This window comes from Rousettus aegyptiacus, unplaced genomic scaffold, assembly GCF_014176215.1.
Source record: "Rousettus aegyptiacus isolate mRouAeg1 unplaced genomic scaffold, mRouAeg1.p scaffold_m13_p_4, whole genome shotgun sequence".
NCBI classification, from domain to species: Eukaryota; Metazoa; Chordata; class Mammalia; order Chiroptera; family Pteropodidae; genus Rousettus; species Rousettus aegyptiacus.
The window spans coordinates 148,456,192-148,472,245 of NW_023416307.1; the positions used below are offsets into that span (position 1 = coordinate 148,456,192).

Here is a 16,054-nt window from a genome sequence, read left to right on the forward strand (position 1 = left end):
GTGTGGGGAGGTAGAGAGTGGGGTGCTGGGGCGCCAGCATTCGGGAACACACAAACATGCGTGCTCCACAGGGAACTTCTCGCATGCAGGTAAAGAGATCACAGGACTTGGTTTTACGATTTTTATAAAAACCCTCAACCTAGGGCTGGGCAGAGGGCGGAGGGGGCTGCAGTGTTGTTCTGACGGAATTGAGGAGAGACCCAGGGACCGGACCAGCTCCCAGGGCCCCGGGGACGCAGCAGCACAGACAGTATGTCAGACCTGAAGGCAGCGCGGGCCACTAGCTCTGAGCGGGAGGTTGGGAGCAGCCACACCTGCCCTGTCCGCAGATGTGCACAGAGGGCCTGGCCCGCTCCCAAGCCTAGTTAGTCCTCGAGAGACACCTTCACAAAGAGGGTGGCAGATGGATACTGGTCTCCATTCTTGGACAGGAGGTGGACGTGGCGGTATCCTGGCAGGCGAGTGGACAGGAAGGAGCACACAGGGAGAGTTCCCGTCACTCAGGGAAGGTGCTTCCAGGGACGGCCACCCCAGCCCAAGCCGTTCCAGGCCCCACCTCCCCGCACTTTGCCACACCCCCTCCCCTTGACAGACACTCACCCTGCTTGAGACTGTTCAGGGGGATAGTGCTCTGGCCGATGAAGTCATTCTTGGAGGAGGCGTCGTAGTCCTCGACCACGAAGCGCACAAGGGCCAGCTCAGGCACCGCCACCTCGAACTCAAACTCCATGTCCCACCGCGGGTTGAAACCTAGAGGTACAGGCACCATGTCAAAAGCCTGGTCACCAGCTCCAGAGGCTGGGCCCAGCCTAGGCCCAGCACTTACCATTATTGGTGACTACTGTGGTCTGGCGGCTGGCCACGTCCCGGCCCACACCGTGGATTTCCACGGTCACCTTGGGGTCCACAATCGAATTCTTACTCTTGTTAACTTTTGGCAGCTGCTGTCCTGAGATGATCTAGAAAAACGCGGCGGAGGGAAGGAGTCATGTACGGTGTAGCACGAGGAGGAAGGGAGGCCCACGGGCTCCTGTCCCTCCTGTGGCCGGCCGTACCCTGACACTGAGCCTCTTCTGAGTCCACCAGGGCCCCTGAGCCAGGGCGCGTGAGTTGAAGGTGGAGTCGGGCTCTCGCAGGAAGGCAGGCTTCAGCACGTACCCACAGCCCCCATTGTCCTGGAAGCGTCCCTGATACACATCCATCTCTGGCCCAGGGGTCTGGAAGTTCAGGGCCACTACAGACAGGACAGAGCAGTCACGAGCTGTAAGGTGGCCTCTGGGGACCTAGAGTCCAGCCTCCTCTGGGTACCCTGAGGCCTTGGCGTCACACGGCGAGGCGGAAGCAGGGTCCGGTATCACTCCGATGCCTGCCGCCCTCCTGCCACCCTAACTGGCCCAGCAAACCAACCTAACATTCCGTTCCTAGTGCCAGAATTCAAAGGACCAGCTCCCGAACCTGCACGTGCTGTGTCTGGCCCTGCTTGGGTCCCCAGAGGCTCCTGGCCCCTGGCCCTTGGGCCTGAAACCCTCACCTGCACCTGCTCCCAGCCCCGCCAGCCTGTACCGATCTGACAGCCCCCGTTCCACATCTCCACAGGGCTGTAGTTGGAGGAGTCCGTTCTCCACCCAGCGGGGTAGATCCTGCTCAGGTGACTCACGTTGTGGCGGACAAGGCTGTTTCCTGAGGGAGATGTGGGTTGGTCAGACGTGACGGCCTCCACGTGAGCGTGAGCCCCTCCCCACCAGCCCTCCTGGTAAGAGCAGGGAGTGCTGACCGTCCAGGGCGGTGGGAGCCGGGCCTGGGCCTGGCCAGCCTAAGCGGTCAGACAAGGGACAGCACGGCTGGGACTCACCTGACTCTTGGAGCAGTCGGAGGACCCGGTTCTCGGAGAAGGACACCATCTCATAGAAAGCCTGCCCTGGGGTGCCAGGGCTGGAGAAGCCCCGAAAGTGGACGCTCTTGCAGTAAATGACCATATCAGAGAGCTCCTTCACTAGCCTGATCTTGTCCTCCTGGGGGCCATGGGGAGGCCCGGGTTAGAGTCAGAGGTTGGGGGCAGGTAGGCACTGAGAGAGCCAGAAACCCAGACACAGAGACAGAGAGAGGGAGACAGAGAGAGAGGGGGGCAGAGGGTCTGAGTGGCAGCCACAGAGAATTGAGACAAGGCAAACATCCCGCCGGGTGATGGGGAGTGACGTCGGGCGAGGGCCCCAGGGCTCCCCTCCCCCCGCAGCTTCCCCTCGAACCCTGGGCTTGTGCTGCACTCGGCTCCTCACTGCCTCATCTTCCATCTCTGCAGCCTCATCCTCATCTGACACGACAGTGGCCTCAGGGCCGCCTTCCCCTCCGGGGGGCAGGAGCCCCCCAAGCTTCTTGCCCTTCAGCAAGATCTTCCCCTTCAGTTGCTAAGGATGGAGGGACAGCTGGTCAAGACCAAGATGGCCGCCCAGCCAGTGCCCCTGCCCTCTCCCATGGGCAGCCCCTTCCCCACCGTGCACCTCGGGGGAAGGCAGGGAGGTGGTGACCCCGTCCAGCGGCTGGTCCAACAGCATGGGGCCCAGGGTAGCACGCAGGTGTCGCGCCATCACCCGCTGCTGCTCCAGGCTGCAGTGGTTCTCCAGGGACAGGATGACAGGGTAGGGGGACACCTGGAGGCCCACGGGCAGATTAGGAGGGGTTGGAGGCCCCTCGCGTCCTCCTCCACCCCCCGCCCCTGGGGTGCGGCCACCTTGAAGGCATAGTCCCGGATAGCCCTGAGCACATCGCAGAAGAGGATCTTGGAGGTGAACGTGTAGCCGTGGTAGATGACAGGCTCCTGGTTGGGCCCGTCCCAGCAGTCAAGCTCCAAGCAGCGGCAGCCTTTGCACAGCGCCCTGCGGGGAGGCGTGGTGGTGGTGCTAGGACCCCCTGGTCCTGCCCCTACCGGGCCCACAGCCCCGCCCCGCCCCGCCCAGCTCCCAGCTCCCTGCCCAGGCCCCGCCCCCACCCCCACCCCGTGGCCCCACCGGATGTAGGCTTCGGTGCTGCTGGGCCCGGTGAGCTGGTCTTCAAGCAGGTAGGTGTTGTGTGAGGAAGATACCAGGTAGTGGCTGAGCGGCTGGCTCATGTCCTGGTAGACCCGCCTGTGCGCCAGGCTGAAGGCGCTGCCGTCGGCAGACAGCAGGTACATCAGGAAGCCGTCCTTGGTCATCTGCCGCTGCGCCTTGGCTGGGAGGGTGGACGCAGGTGCCAGTCAGAGCCTTCCGTTGGCCACCCACCTCCTGGGGTCCCGGGGCACCACTGCTCCTGGAGGAAGAGCCCCCAGGCCCTCTGCTTCCTGGTCCTGAGCTCATCCTACTATCTCTTGGAAGGGGGTAAGTTTGAGTCTCTCGACCAGACTGTGGCTACCCCAGAGTCCCCTCGTCTTCTGTCCCCCACACTGTGAGGCCCCTTGAGGACAGGCCCTCATCTCCTCTGTGCCTCCAGACTGGAGCCTCCTCTAGAACAGGGTCCCATCCTGTCTCAAAGCTGGGTCCAGGATGGGCACAAAAAGGAGGCAGAAAAAACATCTGCTTTTCCAGCTTCTTCTCTGTTCCCTGGGGGAGGGGTCCTCAAAACCCCCTGCAGGAGGAACCGAGGGGGGTAGTGATGCTATGCTGGAGCCTTGTTTCCCATCGGCCTGCTTTCACGGGGCAGGCAAATACGGCCCAGGAGGCCTGGGGCTGGCTGAGGCGCCCCCATCCCTGCAGCTCCCTAGTCTCAGGCCGCAGTCTCCCCAGGGGTCTCTCAGCCCAGTGCAGCCCTGGGGACTGCAGGGTGCAGGCCCTGGCCAGGCCCTCACCAGTCTCGCTGGGCTCGTAGCGCTCAATGAGGGAGAGGGCCAGCGCAGGTCCCGCCGCCTCCTCCCGTTGCTGATGCTGCAGAAATGTCACTAAGTGATCCACCGACAGGGTCTCCTCGGAGCCTGCGGCTTCGGCAAAGGTTTGGTCGATCTCCTCCCGCTGGGTCAGCATCTTGTAGAAGGCCTCGATCTCTTCATCCTCCAGGGAGTTCGTCTGCGAGTGGTCACATTCCTGCAAAGCCAGGACAGCCAAGTGGGCAAGCTCAGAACAGGCCTTGAGCTAGGGACTAGGACCCCACTGCCATGCAGACCCGGCCCTCACTTCTGCCTCACCCTGAAGATCTTCCGGGCATAGCTGTCATCCGCCTGGATGTTGAGCTCCTTCAGGAAATTCTGCAGCTCCTTGAAGCTCATCTTGTTGTCCTTGTTTTTGTCAGCTTTTCTCAAGCAGGAGTGAATCCAGCTGGGCAAGAAGTTAGGAAAGAACCCGGGAGCCGTGGTATCCCCAGGGTCCCAGCCAAAGCCAGGGTTCAAGCCCAATGTCAATAGTGGGCCCAGGTGGACAGAGGCCACCTGTAGTCACAGCTCCCTGCAAGCCTGACTTGCCGCATATCCGACTTTCAGGGGCAAGACCCAGTGGCCTCTTGAGAGGAAATGTTATATCCTACCTAGAATGGGGACTTTTTCCTATTTGCTGACTTTGAACCCTTACATATCAAACACACACACATTTCTTTCTACAAAAGGGTTCATTACAGACAATTTAGAAAATAAAGTAAACAAACAAATCACCCATAGACCCAGGGATAACTACTGTTAACATTTCAAGGTATGTCATTCTGGTTTTCAGTACATAATTGTTAGTCAACTTGACTAAAGCAGTCGAGGCTTGTTTTACAGGAAAGAGCAAATTCCAAGCCACTGATCAGAAGGTGGGGGCATCACAGGCAAAAACAAAACCTGGATCACGTTGCCATGATTGGGGCACATAGGCCCCCACTTCTCTCTCACCTCTATCCTCTCTCCCCTCGGCCTCCCAATTCCAGGCTGGTTACAGCTGGGAAGAGAGGACAGCAGGGGGGGCTGCATGGTCATCTGTCCGCGGGTCGGAGTGAACCAAAGAGTACTCCGGGTACCTCCTCTGCTTCCCTTCTACGGCTGAACTGTGTTCCCCTAAAATTCACATGGTGAAGCCCTAACCCACAATACGATGGTGTTTGGAGACGAGGCCTTCCGGGAGGTTTAGATGAGGTCATGAGGTGGGGGCCCTTGTGATGGAATTAGTGCCCTTGTAAGAGGAAACCAGAGAGCTTGCTGTCTGTCTCCGGCTCAGCCTCTCTCTGCCATGTGAGGACGCAATGACAGAGCAGCCATCCAAAAACCCAGGAGGAGAGCTCTCACCAGAGCCCGACCCCACCGACATCCGGCCTCCAGAACTGTGAGAAAATTAATTTCTGTTGTTTCATTCACCCAGGCTGTGGTATCTGGGCATGGCGATCCCAGCTGGGTATCCGTCATACCAAGGCTGCCCTGGGGACAACCACAGCCAGTACCCACAGGCTGGGCCTGGACCCACGGCCCCCAGAAGGATACTGCTGCAGCTTCTGTCGCTGGTCCATGGCGCCCGAGTGGTGGATAATCTTGTGCAGGCCCCGCACCCAGTGCTGGGCATCCGCTGACGACGGGGTGATGAGGTCTAGTGTGTTTCGCTGGTCCTTAAAGACAATGGAGAAGCAGCGGTCCTCGGGCACGTCGCGGGCAAACTTCTCCAGGCCCTCGGTGCGGTGTCCCATCCGTACCTCCTGAATGTCCTCTATGGAGACTGTAAGAAGGGGATAGGGGGGGTCAGACAGAGAGAGGTGCGAGGCCGACCCCTGCCCCCGGCATGGCCGAGGCCACAGTGTAAGGGCGCACAGCTTAGAGACAGAGGCAGGGCTGGAGCTCAGGCCTCGATCCAGAAAGAAAGGATGGGGCAGGACAGACGAGGGGGCGCAGAAAAGAGGAAGACGGAGACTGACGGGGGAAGGAACGTGAGACATAGCTTAATGGACAGATAGGAAACACAGCTGGGGGAATGATTTTTGGGGGGAAGGGGGCCTGGGACCCCAGGCCCACTGTTTCTGTGCTGTAGGGAACAAGGCCTCAGGGAGAACTGGAGCAGGGCAAGGCTCTTAGACAGATGGGGGAGCGTGGGGACCTGGGACACAGAGGTCACACACACCCTCTTGAACATACTTGACTTTGGACCCATCCCCCCCCACCCCCCCAGACAGCCTAGAGAGCCTCCAGGCCCTCGGTCAGCCCTGGCCTTGGGGTCTGAGGGCAGAGGGCCAAAGACGGCAGGAGAAGTGCTCGCGTCAGAGGGTAGAGAGGGCTTCGCTCTGTGTGTCCGTCTGTGGCCTGAACTCAGGGAGCCTCCTGGCAAGGAGGGTGCAGGAAGGCTCTGCCCCTCCCGGGTCCCAAGAGGCAGACTGGAGGGATGCCCTCTGGGGAGAGATTGCATCATTCTACCCTTGGGAACCAGGAGGAGGGCTCTGCCTTCCAAGCTTCGAGGAGCAGCAAGGCCCTACCTACCCTCCCTCACCCCCGACGTGTCCTCCCTGGCCTGGCTGGGAGCCAGTCCCACCAGCTGAGCTCATGCTGGGCCTCTGAGCATCAGGGTCCAGGCCCCATGTCCTCCCCACCCCCTTCCTGAGCCATCTACATCCATCTGTCCTCCTGTGTCCCAGACTAGCTCTGGCTAAAAGCCCACCTGTTCCTGCTGGTGCCTACTCACAGTCTGAATGCCCCAGGGCCGCCTGGCCACCTGCAGGGGCCATGTGTCCAGCCCAGGCAGCAGGCTCTGAGGAGTAGGACACGTGAGCCCTGGGCCATACAGGGTACAGGGGATGTCCCTGCTTAATCCCTCTGTCCACAGCCTCCTGTGCCCCACTAGGCCCCACAGCAGCTGCAGCTGACCCAGGCTGGGAGTGAAAACAGGAAGCCTGCGCCATGGAGCTCCTGGGCCAGCACCCCCACCCACACCAATGAGAAAGTCCAGATGCCTTTGCTGCTGATAATGCCTTGTCCACCTCCCGGAACCAGACTTGAGGCAGGGGCTAGTAGTAACAGGATCAGGGGAGACTTAGAAATCAGGAAGCAGAGAAGAGTGGGGGTGGTCGGTGGCCCTGGCGTGGAAGAGAGCCTCTTCTGGCCACAGTCCTCACCTGACCACACCTGACGTCCAACCCTGGACCTGTCACCGCTGCAGCCGCTCCTGTGAGGGTGTAGGCCCCTCACTCCTGTGCCTTCCTTATTCTCACCTCTGTACCTTTGCTCACCCAGATCTTCCTGCCCTTGTGCTCACAGTATGAGGGTCTCACCTTGCCAGTGCAGGCCTAGAAAGCCCTGAGTCTCTATTATGCTACTGCCCCATGCCCAGTCCCTGCAGATGCTGGGCACACACGGGGAACCATGCATACATCCTGGTCGGCCAGTGGGCTCCCAGGAATCCCCAGGGCTCAGAGTGTAAGATCCCTGCCTCCCACCATGCCGCCACCGGCCAGCACCCCCTGCCAGGAGACTCCATGCCAGGGCAGGGGCCTGTGAAGAAGCCTGGCTGGTACCACAGAGGCTAGGTCAGGGTCACCCCTACGCCATGTGGCAGACATGTGCTGAGGATGGCGTTTTGAGAGCACTTCAGACTCCATCCTCTCTGACCCCGCCCTCCTTTGCTCCAAAACTTCCCATGGCCCAGAGCCCCAGGCTCCCGCCCTGCTCTTCCCATCTGCCCCTGCTCCTGCCCCACCTCGCCTCTTCCACAGCTCAGCAGGCCGTACCTTCTCAGTGTTCCGAGGCCTGGCAGCCCGCTCCTTTGTTTGGTCTCATTCCCTACGGAGCTTCCAGTGGGCTGGCCCTGCCTGCCCCTCAATGGCCAAGGGCAGGGGGATTTCCAGGAGTCTGGGCTGTGTACAACCCAGCTGCAATGGTCTCTCTGCACTGTCCAATACGACAGCCACCAGATACATGCGGGGACTTAAATATAAATTCCTTAAAATTCAATAAAATGAGGAGTTCAGTTCCTCAGTCACACTAGCCACATTTCAAGCGCTCAGTAGCCACAGGTGCCTAGCGGCAACTATGTCGGACGGCTCGGATACAGAACATTTCCACCAACACGGGAAGTTCTCTTGGATAACATTGGTTTGAAATTTTCCCACCAAGTGGAGGTGCAGGGTAGACCTCTCGTTTGACAGAATTTTTAAGGCATGCTTTTGTTCAGGGGGACAGACCGCAAAGTTTTCTACAGAAGGCCTTGTAGGGAACAGTCTCCATTTGCGGGATTCCTGGGCCCTTTCCGAAGCTTCTGGAAAGCCCTCAGGCCCGCACCCTCCAGGGAGTTACCCAGCTGAGACCTCTCTCTTCGGTCTTAGCCTTGCTCTGGCACAACCTCCCTACTATGGCCCCAACCCCAGTGAAGGGCCGCCTCCTGCGGTCCCACCTCAGATCCCGGCCACTCATATTCAGAAGGGCCTTACCCGTCCCCAGACACTGGGCTGGCTTTCGCCCTCACCACGCCTGGAGTCCTAGTCTGCCCAACTTCCCTCCCTCCCACGAGGACCTGGGCAGACACACCTGTGAGTTTCCCTAGCACTGTCCAACTCCCTCCCTAATTCTGAGTCTGCTTCCCAACTCGTGGTCCTGGTCCACGGTGGACCTCCGCCCCCAGCCAGCATCAGTGTTCCCATCGAAGCAGGGATTACACACGCTGTCTCCTGCCCTGTAGCCCCGGGGCACTCACACAGCTGGGACTCCGGGGTCCGCATGACCTTGCGTGACTCCTGCCAGATGGTCTTGCAGTCCTCCTGCAGCTTGTAGAAGCGCTCTCTCCGCCATGAGTTGGATTTCACCTTCAGAAGCTGGCTGCCCTTCAGCAGTGCCTGTAGGTCCTCGTCATCCTGTAGTCCTAGGGGTCAGAGCTGGTAAGATGTCACCTCCTCCATTGTCCTTGCTACCCCAGACCCCACACTAGTCACACCCACTTCTGGACCCTCCCAGAGCCCACTTTTCATCATCCTCATCCTCAGCTCTTTGCCTCCACCACGAAGTCATCTCTGATTGTCAGCTGAGGCCATGTATACCTTAGACACCTACCCACTCAAGGCCACAATGTGACTGGTCACCCACAGCTGAATGGATAAAGGGAGGTCAGCTAATCTAAGAACACCTGGTCCTTGGGGGATCAGACCCCTAGGAAGTGGCCTGGCTCTGAAAGACGAGGTGGGCCCCTCCCGGTTACACTTAATGACCCCCAACCTTAATGACCCATCGTTGTAATATAGAGATAGATACATCTATATCTTCATCTGTATGTATCACCTATATCTGTATCTATATCTATATCTGTATCTGTAGCAATCATCCTAGCCACATGTGGTCCAGCACCCAGCTCTGTTCAGAGCCGATTGGCCATCTCACCTCACACCTGTCACCAAAACGAAAACTGTGGCCTCAGCAATCTCTACCCTTCTGTTCGAGCAGAGTGGTGGTGGCATCAGAGACCATGTGGGTGCAGTCTGGAGGGCCTGTGCCCAGGCCTATAAGTTTTTATTTTCTGAGCCCAGATCTCCAGCCCTTCATAGCCTCCCCTACTTTATCCTTGTCCCCTTCACTCCCCAGGCAACCCCACACACCCACAGGACCTACAGAACCTTTTGTACCACTTCCCTAAGGCTCGGCCACCCACATCCTCTTTTTCCCTCCCCAATCTCCTGCCTCCAGTGGTGACAGAGCCCAGTGCTAACACCCTTACCACTTTAGGCAACTCCCTTCCCTCTCTGTGCCTCTGTTCTGCCATCTGCTACTGGGTGACAACAGTGTTGAAGGGGACATCTCTGGGCCTCCTTAGTCAGAGGCGACATTCTGGTGTGATCTTCCCTCACTTTTGTCCCAAGTCTCTCCAAGTCTCACCTCTGCCTGGGTGAAGGCCCAGGAGAAGCCCAGAGGAGAAGAGGGCTCCTGCAGGCTGTCCTAAACTGTTGGCTGTGTCTGTAGGGCTCAAGACAAGAGGAAGTGGGAAAGAGTCCCCAGCCTGCCAGAGGAGAGTCACCTCAGCCTCTGCTGGGGATTCCATGGTTCTTTCTGAGGTTGAGGTGCAACTGAGAGGGACTTCTTACTCTCATTAGGGCAAGCCATTGTCCACAGCACAGATGGGAATGGGGGAGGGGGTCGGAAAGTAGAAGGCGAGCCCCACCCTCCGGTTCTGGAAAACACCATGAGGAGATGACATATTCATCCTGTCCTGGAGCCAGTCTGTGGCCCTATCAGCGGTGAGGCAGAGATAAGTCCCCTGGCTGCCGACATGACTTCCGGAACACAGACCTATGTCCCAAGGTGGGCTTTGATAACCACTGCCCTCTGGGCCACTGGGAAATCTGGGCCGGCACCTCCATGTCCGAGCCTCGTTTGAGGTCCTATTGTTTCTGAGGCCTCTGGGCTGCCTGCTGCACCACCCAGAAAGTCTATGGGGGCCCCTTGCCCAGCCTCACTTTCCTGTGGAAGGGCAGTGGTGAGGGGCCCATGGAAAGAGTGCGAAGGGTGCTGCAGATGCTAATAGGAGGCTGGGGGTGGGAGGTGTCAGGAGTCTGGTCCATATACCCAGGGCGATGCATAATGGAGACAAACTAGGCCTGGGACCCACAGCAATACACAGGTAGAGAGAGAGAAAGTCACACTCACCACACCACCACATTCAGTCACACACTGCCACACACAACCTCGAGGAGACAATGAGCCACACAGAGTGATACGCATTGTTACATGGAGTCACACACAGCCACACAACTTTCCGTGCCAGAACATCATCATAATAATGATAATAGCATCCACCATAATAATAGTTAATATTTGAATAAGATACTGTTCTTAGCACATATATTTAATCTCTCCGAAAACCCTATAAGGAAGGTACTATCATTATTCCCATTTTACAGATGAGGAAATTGAGGCTCAAGGAAGTTCCATGGTGGAGTCAGGATTCAGAAGCCCGCCCACAGGTCAGTGCTCAGAAACATTACCTTATGCAGCCGTCACTCAGAAGCACATTGCCACAAAGAGTAACATCAGAAAATCCATATCACGCACACAATCACATGACAGATTCCAGTCACCTGGGTGCCTCACTGTCCCATCTGTCACCCACAGTGCACGGGATCACACTGGACCACATATTACCCTGCAGATCATCTCATTGGGTCATACCAGTTACACACTGGGCCACATACCCAGTGGTACCTTGTAAATCTGTAAACAAGAAGGTTAGAGGTGGCAAGGGGCAGGGAGTCTTTGAAGGGCGGAGGTAAACCAGAAGAATGGGTAACAAATTCCCCCAGTACTCACCCCACATGCCACCCCTGCAAAAACAGTCCCACAGTAGGTCACACACTCACAGAAGCACTAAACAGGTCCAATCAAAGGATGGAAGGCAGGACCCAGAGCTCAGGAACATTCAGTCTGCGTCCTGCCCCAGCCGACATCCCCGTCTCCGAAGATCTTGGTGCCCCGTGCGTCCCTTACCCAGCCTCTGCCCATTGAGCGCCGCCACCCTGCGGCTCTGCTCCAGCAGGTAGAGCTCCCTGGAGCGGCTCCGCCTCCGGCCCCCCAGGAACTGCATAATGCTCCGCAGTGCCCCTGTCACCCACGGAGCCTGGCCCGGGACAGTGCTGCAGCATCCAGAAGCCTTCCAAGGCGGGGAACAGGGGCGGAGACCAAGCCCGGAGGGGCGGGGTCTCGACCCTAGAAGCCGGGAGAGGGAAATCTGAGCTGGAAGGGGCGGAGCCAGACCCAGAGGGGCGGGACAGATACCCGTGGAGGTGGGGCGAGAGCGGAATCCAGGCGGGGCGCCCCGGAGGAGGAGCCAGAACCGGGAGATGGAGTGGGACAAATCCATAATCTAAGAAGATCAGTGACGAAAGCCAAAGCCCAGAAAGCAGATTGAGGGTAGAGCCAGAGCTAAAGCAGGGTGGATGGGGGAGAGAAGCCGGGGCTGGGAGATGACGTGGAGGTAGAGCCATACCCAGGAGCCGACCGGGGGCGGAGCCAGGGCCCGCCCTGGAAAGGCTGTGTTCGGCGGAAGGGGGCGGAACCTCAACTTTAGAGGCGGAGTAGGCGCGAAGTCCTATCAGGGGGCAAAGTCTGAGCAGCACTTCTAAACACCAGCTGGGCGCCTGGCAGAGGACGCAACCGCAGGGCAAGAGCGAGCTGAGGAGGGGCGCCAGAAGGGCCGCGGCCTGGGCTGCAGGGTCTAGCGGCGTACGGGATGGAGCCTGTGCCAGACCACAGAGGTCGTCAAATATTTTACCAAAGTTATTCAACGAATTCACTGTGACTTAGCTGGCTGTTGCCTCACTTGCGAACCTTAGGCAGGCCCGTTTCCTTCTCGAAGAGTAGGGTGATCGCCAACGTTCCGAATGCGAATGGAATTCTTGAAAAAACTGCTCATCTGAAAATGAGTCCATTAACGCACGCTGGCTTTGATAAATAGAGAGGACGACTGCAACTTTATACAAAACTGGGCTGCCAGTGTGCTAGAGAACAGTGGGACCTTTCATGTAAGTTACAACTTTCCTTTCATTCACCCAGCAATTATTTATTGAGCCCCTACTGTATGCCAAGGTCAGGACACCACCCACTCCAGGCCTGACTCACTCCTCTTTTGCTCCCTGCCTCTGGATAGTCCTTCCATTCACCTCATTTCAGCTCCAGTCACCAGCGTTGACAGTGAGTCACTGACAAAGCCAGTTATTAAAACAGACGAGCACTCCGAAGCGCAGAGTGACTTGCCTAAAGTCACACCACAAAGAATAAATCATAAGAACGTGTGTTAGTGTAGATGAGCTGAAATATGGGCACAGACAGGTCGTTATTCACTTGGAAACGGGGAGGGGGGCCCAGTATAAGGGGAACCTCTGTTTTAGAGAAACCATGCATGGGTTTTTAACTGGAAGACCAAGAATCACATGTCGATATAATTTGCTTCCTTTGAATCCTTATGTATTTTATTTCATGCATTTAAAAACATGATCCTGAGAAGGAGTCCGTCCACAGGCTTCACCTAACTGCCAAAGTGACCTATAGCACAAAAAAGTTACTGTTTAGTGTGGATCAGTAACCCCAGGAACAGAGCTTTGAAACATAATTGAGATGGGGAGGAGGCTGGCCACCCCAACTTGCTATGATAGTTCTGGAGCCATTAATCTTGAGGGTATTGGCTTTTTAGCCAAACTGTAGCTCCTATGCCCATCAGTGCTTTATCCTCACAACATCTTCTGTGAAATGGGTATTAAGATCCCATGGATGAGAAAACAGACCCAGAGAGGCAAGGGGATTTGCCCAGAGTCACAACATAAGTAGAGACAAAGGTATAACTGGAGCCCAGGTCTCCGGGGGCCAAGATGAAGTCAGGTCCAAATCTGCCTTCCATGTTTACAAATGTCAGTTCTTAGAGCCTAGCAGGAGGGATTAGGTGTAGAAAAAGTTAGTGGAGGGTAGATGTGTTTAGTGAGGACAGGACCCTGGGAAGTAGTGGCCTTCAGGGATATCTGGGGACCTGCTCAAGAAGCCAATATGGCCTGACTGGAATGGAGAAAGCAGAGGAAATGAGAGGCCAGGGGGCAGGAACATCCTTTTGAGGGCTTCAGGGACCTGGGAAGGAGCCCTTGAATGTTGAGCCCAGTTCTGATCATATTTTTCCTGGCTATAGACCCTCTTATGGTGCCCCCTCCTCTCCAAAAGAACTAGATGGCAACTCACAGGGCATGGTCACTTAGGGTGTGGGCCTCCTGCAGGAACATAGCACCTGTTGAGTACCAGGCACTGTTCTAATTGCCTTACAGGTATTACCTCATTCAATCCTCATAGCAACCCTATGAGGTAGGTAGCATTCTTATGCCTCATTTACAGATGAGGAAACTGAGGCACACAAAATCAAGAGATTTGTCTAAGATGAAAAAAACAAGACTTGACTTCAAGTAGTTGGCCCAGAATCCTTGCCTGTATATTATCCTGCCTCTGCATGCATCTGGGGGCAAGGTTAAAAGGGACATTTCATATCTAGGTGGGCCCCTAGCCCCTCAGGCCAATAGAGGGGGCCTTTCTGCCCAATATGAAAGGGGTGCCTACTCTCCGATGAAAGTGTTAACCTGGTACAGCACAGGGCACACTGACCACCCCCTCCCACCACCAGTTCTCCTTGACAGGTTCTTGCTACCCCATCTAGTTTGCAGGAGGGATAAAAGGCAGTCGAGGGAGGTAATTTGGGGTGATGAGCTAGAAGTAGCAGGGACGTCAAGAAAACAGCTTGGGGTCATAGTGTTCATGCCAGCCCTGCAGGAAGGGCTGGACAGAGTCAGGCATTTGGGAGGCAGGTCTCAAACAAGATGGCCAAGGTGGCCAAGTCTGTATCACAGGACCAGGAGGCTCTGGCTGAGCCTCCAATGCAGCTTCCTCTCTACGGAAGATACCAGGCTAGAGAGACTAAACAAAGACACGGATGCCTGAGGATAGAGTCCATTCCAACACGAGCTGAGGCCGCAGCCGGGCCAGAGGTGACCAGAGGGCTTCTAGGAGGTTTGAGTGTGAGGCAGGCACGGAAGAGGTGGCAGTGTGCAGGGTAGACAGCACTAGCTAGGGATGATGAGAGAGAAAGCAGAGTCTCCGCTGTGGTTCTCTGAGCTGCCTAGTCTCCCTTCCTGTCAGGCCGGCAGGAGCATTAAGGACGCCTCTGGCCTGAGGAGAGAAGAGGGGGCATTGGGAGGAGTGAGGATCCCATGACCCAGCTGGACAAGGTTGCTTTGAGGACTGCGGACTGGCTGATAAGAACATCTCTGGGCACCCCCCTGAATTCTAGGGGTTTCTAGTGGCCAGCTGAAGGGCTCTGGCTTTTTCTTAACCAACTATTATCTCCATGTATGCGTTAGAAGGATAGGTGGTAGGCACTAAAGTCTCCAACTGCAAGGGTACTAGAAAACAGAGGGAGATATGGTTTAGCAGTGATTGGTGTGGGAGGGGCAGGGTATGCTGAGCTGACAGATGGTCAGAGGGACAGGAGGATACAGGTTCCCTAAGAGTGGCTGAGTCCCCAGGCTGGAGCAAAGAGATGCCAGGTCCAGGTTGGGGGTCCCATCCAGCCAGATCTCCAGTCCGGGCGGCAGTCTCTCTCCTGGAGGGACAGCGTTAGGGCAAAGAGCTGGCTCTGACTCTGTACCCGGGTCGCAGGAGACAAGAGCTCCGCAGGACAAAGGGTGGAGCTGCAGGCACTTCGAGCTGAGACTTGGCCCTGTGCGGCCAGGAGGGTGCGCAGATGGGGAGCAAAAGGCTGCTCCTCCCAGCCTGGGCATCGCCGACTATGATTTCTGCGCCGGACAGCAGTTAGGGCAGCACGGACCGACCTCCGCCAGCCTTGCACACCTCCTCGCCCCACCCCTCAACCCCACCCCGCCGCACCCACGCGGCCTGACGCGGTCCAGGCACGCTTGAGCTTTGGGGCGCCTCTCCAGGAGGCTCGGACGGGGCGGGGAGAACTCGGTGTGTCGTGGATGTTGGTTCCTTCCTTCCTTGGCCCCTCTGTGCGTGCTGGACAATGAAGCCCAGTCTTCTGTGACCAGAATAAGGGGGAGTCCCCTAAACTGGGGGAACCAGGAGGAAGTCTTCAGGGAAGTCTTCAGACCCCACACCCTTCCACTCTCCCCCGGTCCAATCTGGGAGACAAGGCTGGAAACGAAGAGGGTTGTGCTGGGCAGTCCCACCCCTAGTCCTGGGCCGAGATTTCCCCAGTGCGACAAAAGGGCCGAAGGGCGGGCCCGGGGCGGGGCGAGGCGGACGGCGGATAAAGGAGATGGGGGTGTTCCGCCCAGAGAAGGGAACGGCTTTCTGCGGGGTAGACCCACGCAGGGAATCCCCGCGCGCCAGCCCGGCACTCACCGTGCAGGGTCAAGAAGTCCCGGCCCGAGTCCATGCCCGACAGGATGCGCGGCGGGGAGAGGACAGCGCGGCGGGAGCCGAGCCGGGCGCTGCGGGACACACGTGCGCGGTAACAGCGCCGGAGGTCTCGGGTCCGAGCCCAGCGCAGTGGAGACCCGAATGGACTGCGGTGGGAGGAGGCCGAAGGTGGGCCCGGACATCGCCCCGCCCCCCGAGTCCACCAACCCGCGTCTCTCCCCGCCCCCTCCTGGGATCGCGGAGGGAGGGCGGACAGGG

The 16,054-nt window shown here is 57.6% G+C and overlaps 1 protein-coding gene across 5 annotated transcripts; it reads right to left on the reverse strand.

The window, feature by feature from the left end:
* Positions 1 to 107: 107 nt before the first annotated feature.
* On the reverse strand, positions 108 to 15,946 carry PLCD1 (phospholipase C delta 1). 5 transcript variants are annotated; one of them, XM_036218689.1, is made up of 16 exons: positions 15,779 to 15,916; positions 11,375 to 12,928; positions 8,601 to 8,765; positions 5,414 to 5,642; positions 4,154 to 4,283; positions 3,821 to 4,052; positions 3,006 to 3,207; positions 2,729 to 2,873; positions 2,499 to 2,648; positions 2,247 to 2,405; positions 1,853 to 2,012; positions 1,564 to 1,680; positions 1,056 to 1,234; positions 827 to 959; positions 601 to 750; positions 108 to 451 (listed from the first exon to the last, which is right to left on the reverse strand). In XM_036218689.1, the coding sequence occupies exons 2-16, from the start codon at positions 11,745 to 11,747 to the stop codon at positions 366 to 368; spliced, it is 2,610 nt and encodes an 869-aa protein (XP_036074582.1). In that variant the 5' UTR covers positions 11,748 to 12,928; positions 15,779 to 15,916; the 3' UTR covers positions 108 to 365. The 5 variants fall into 5 exon arrangements, 4 of the variants coding, with proteins under 4 accessions (XP_036074582.1, XP_015979415.2, XP_015979421.2 ...); XM_016123929.2 differs by lacking the exon at positions 11,375 to 12,928 and having other exon boundaries at positions 15,779 to 15,946; XM_016123935.2 differs by lacking the exon at positions 11,375 to 12,928 and having other exon boundaries at positions 8,601 to 8,757; positions 15,779 to 15,882.
* Positions 15,947 to 16,054: the final 108 nt, after the last annotated feature.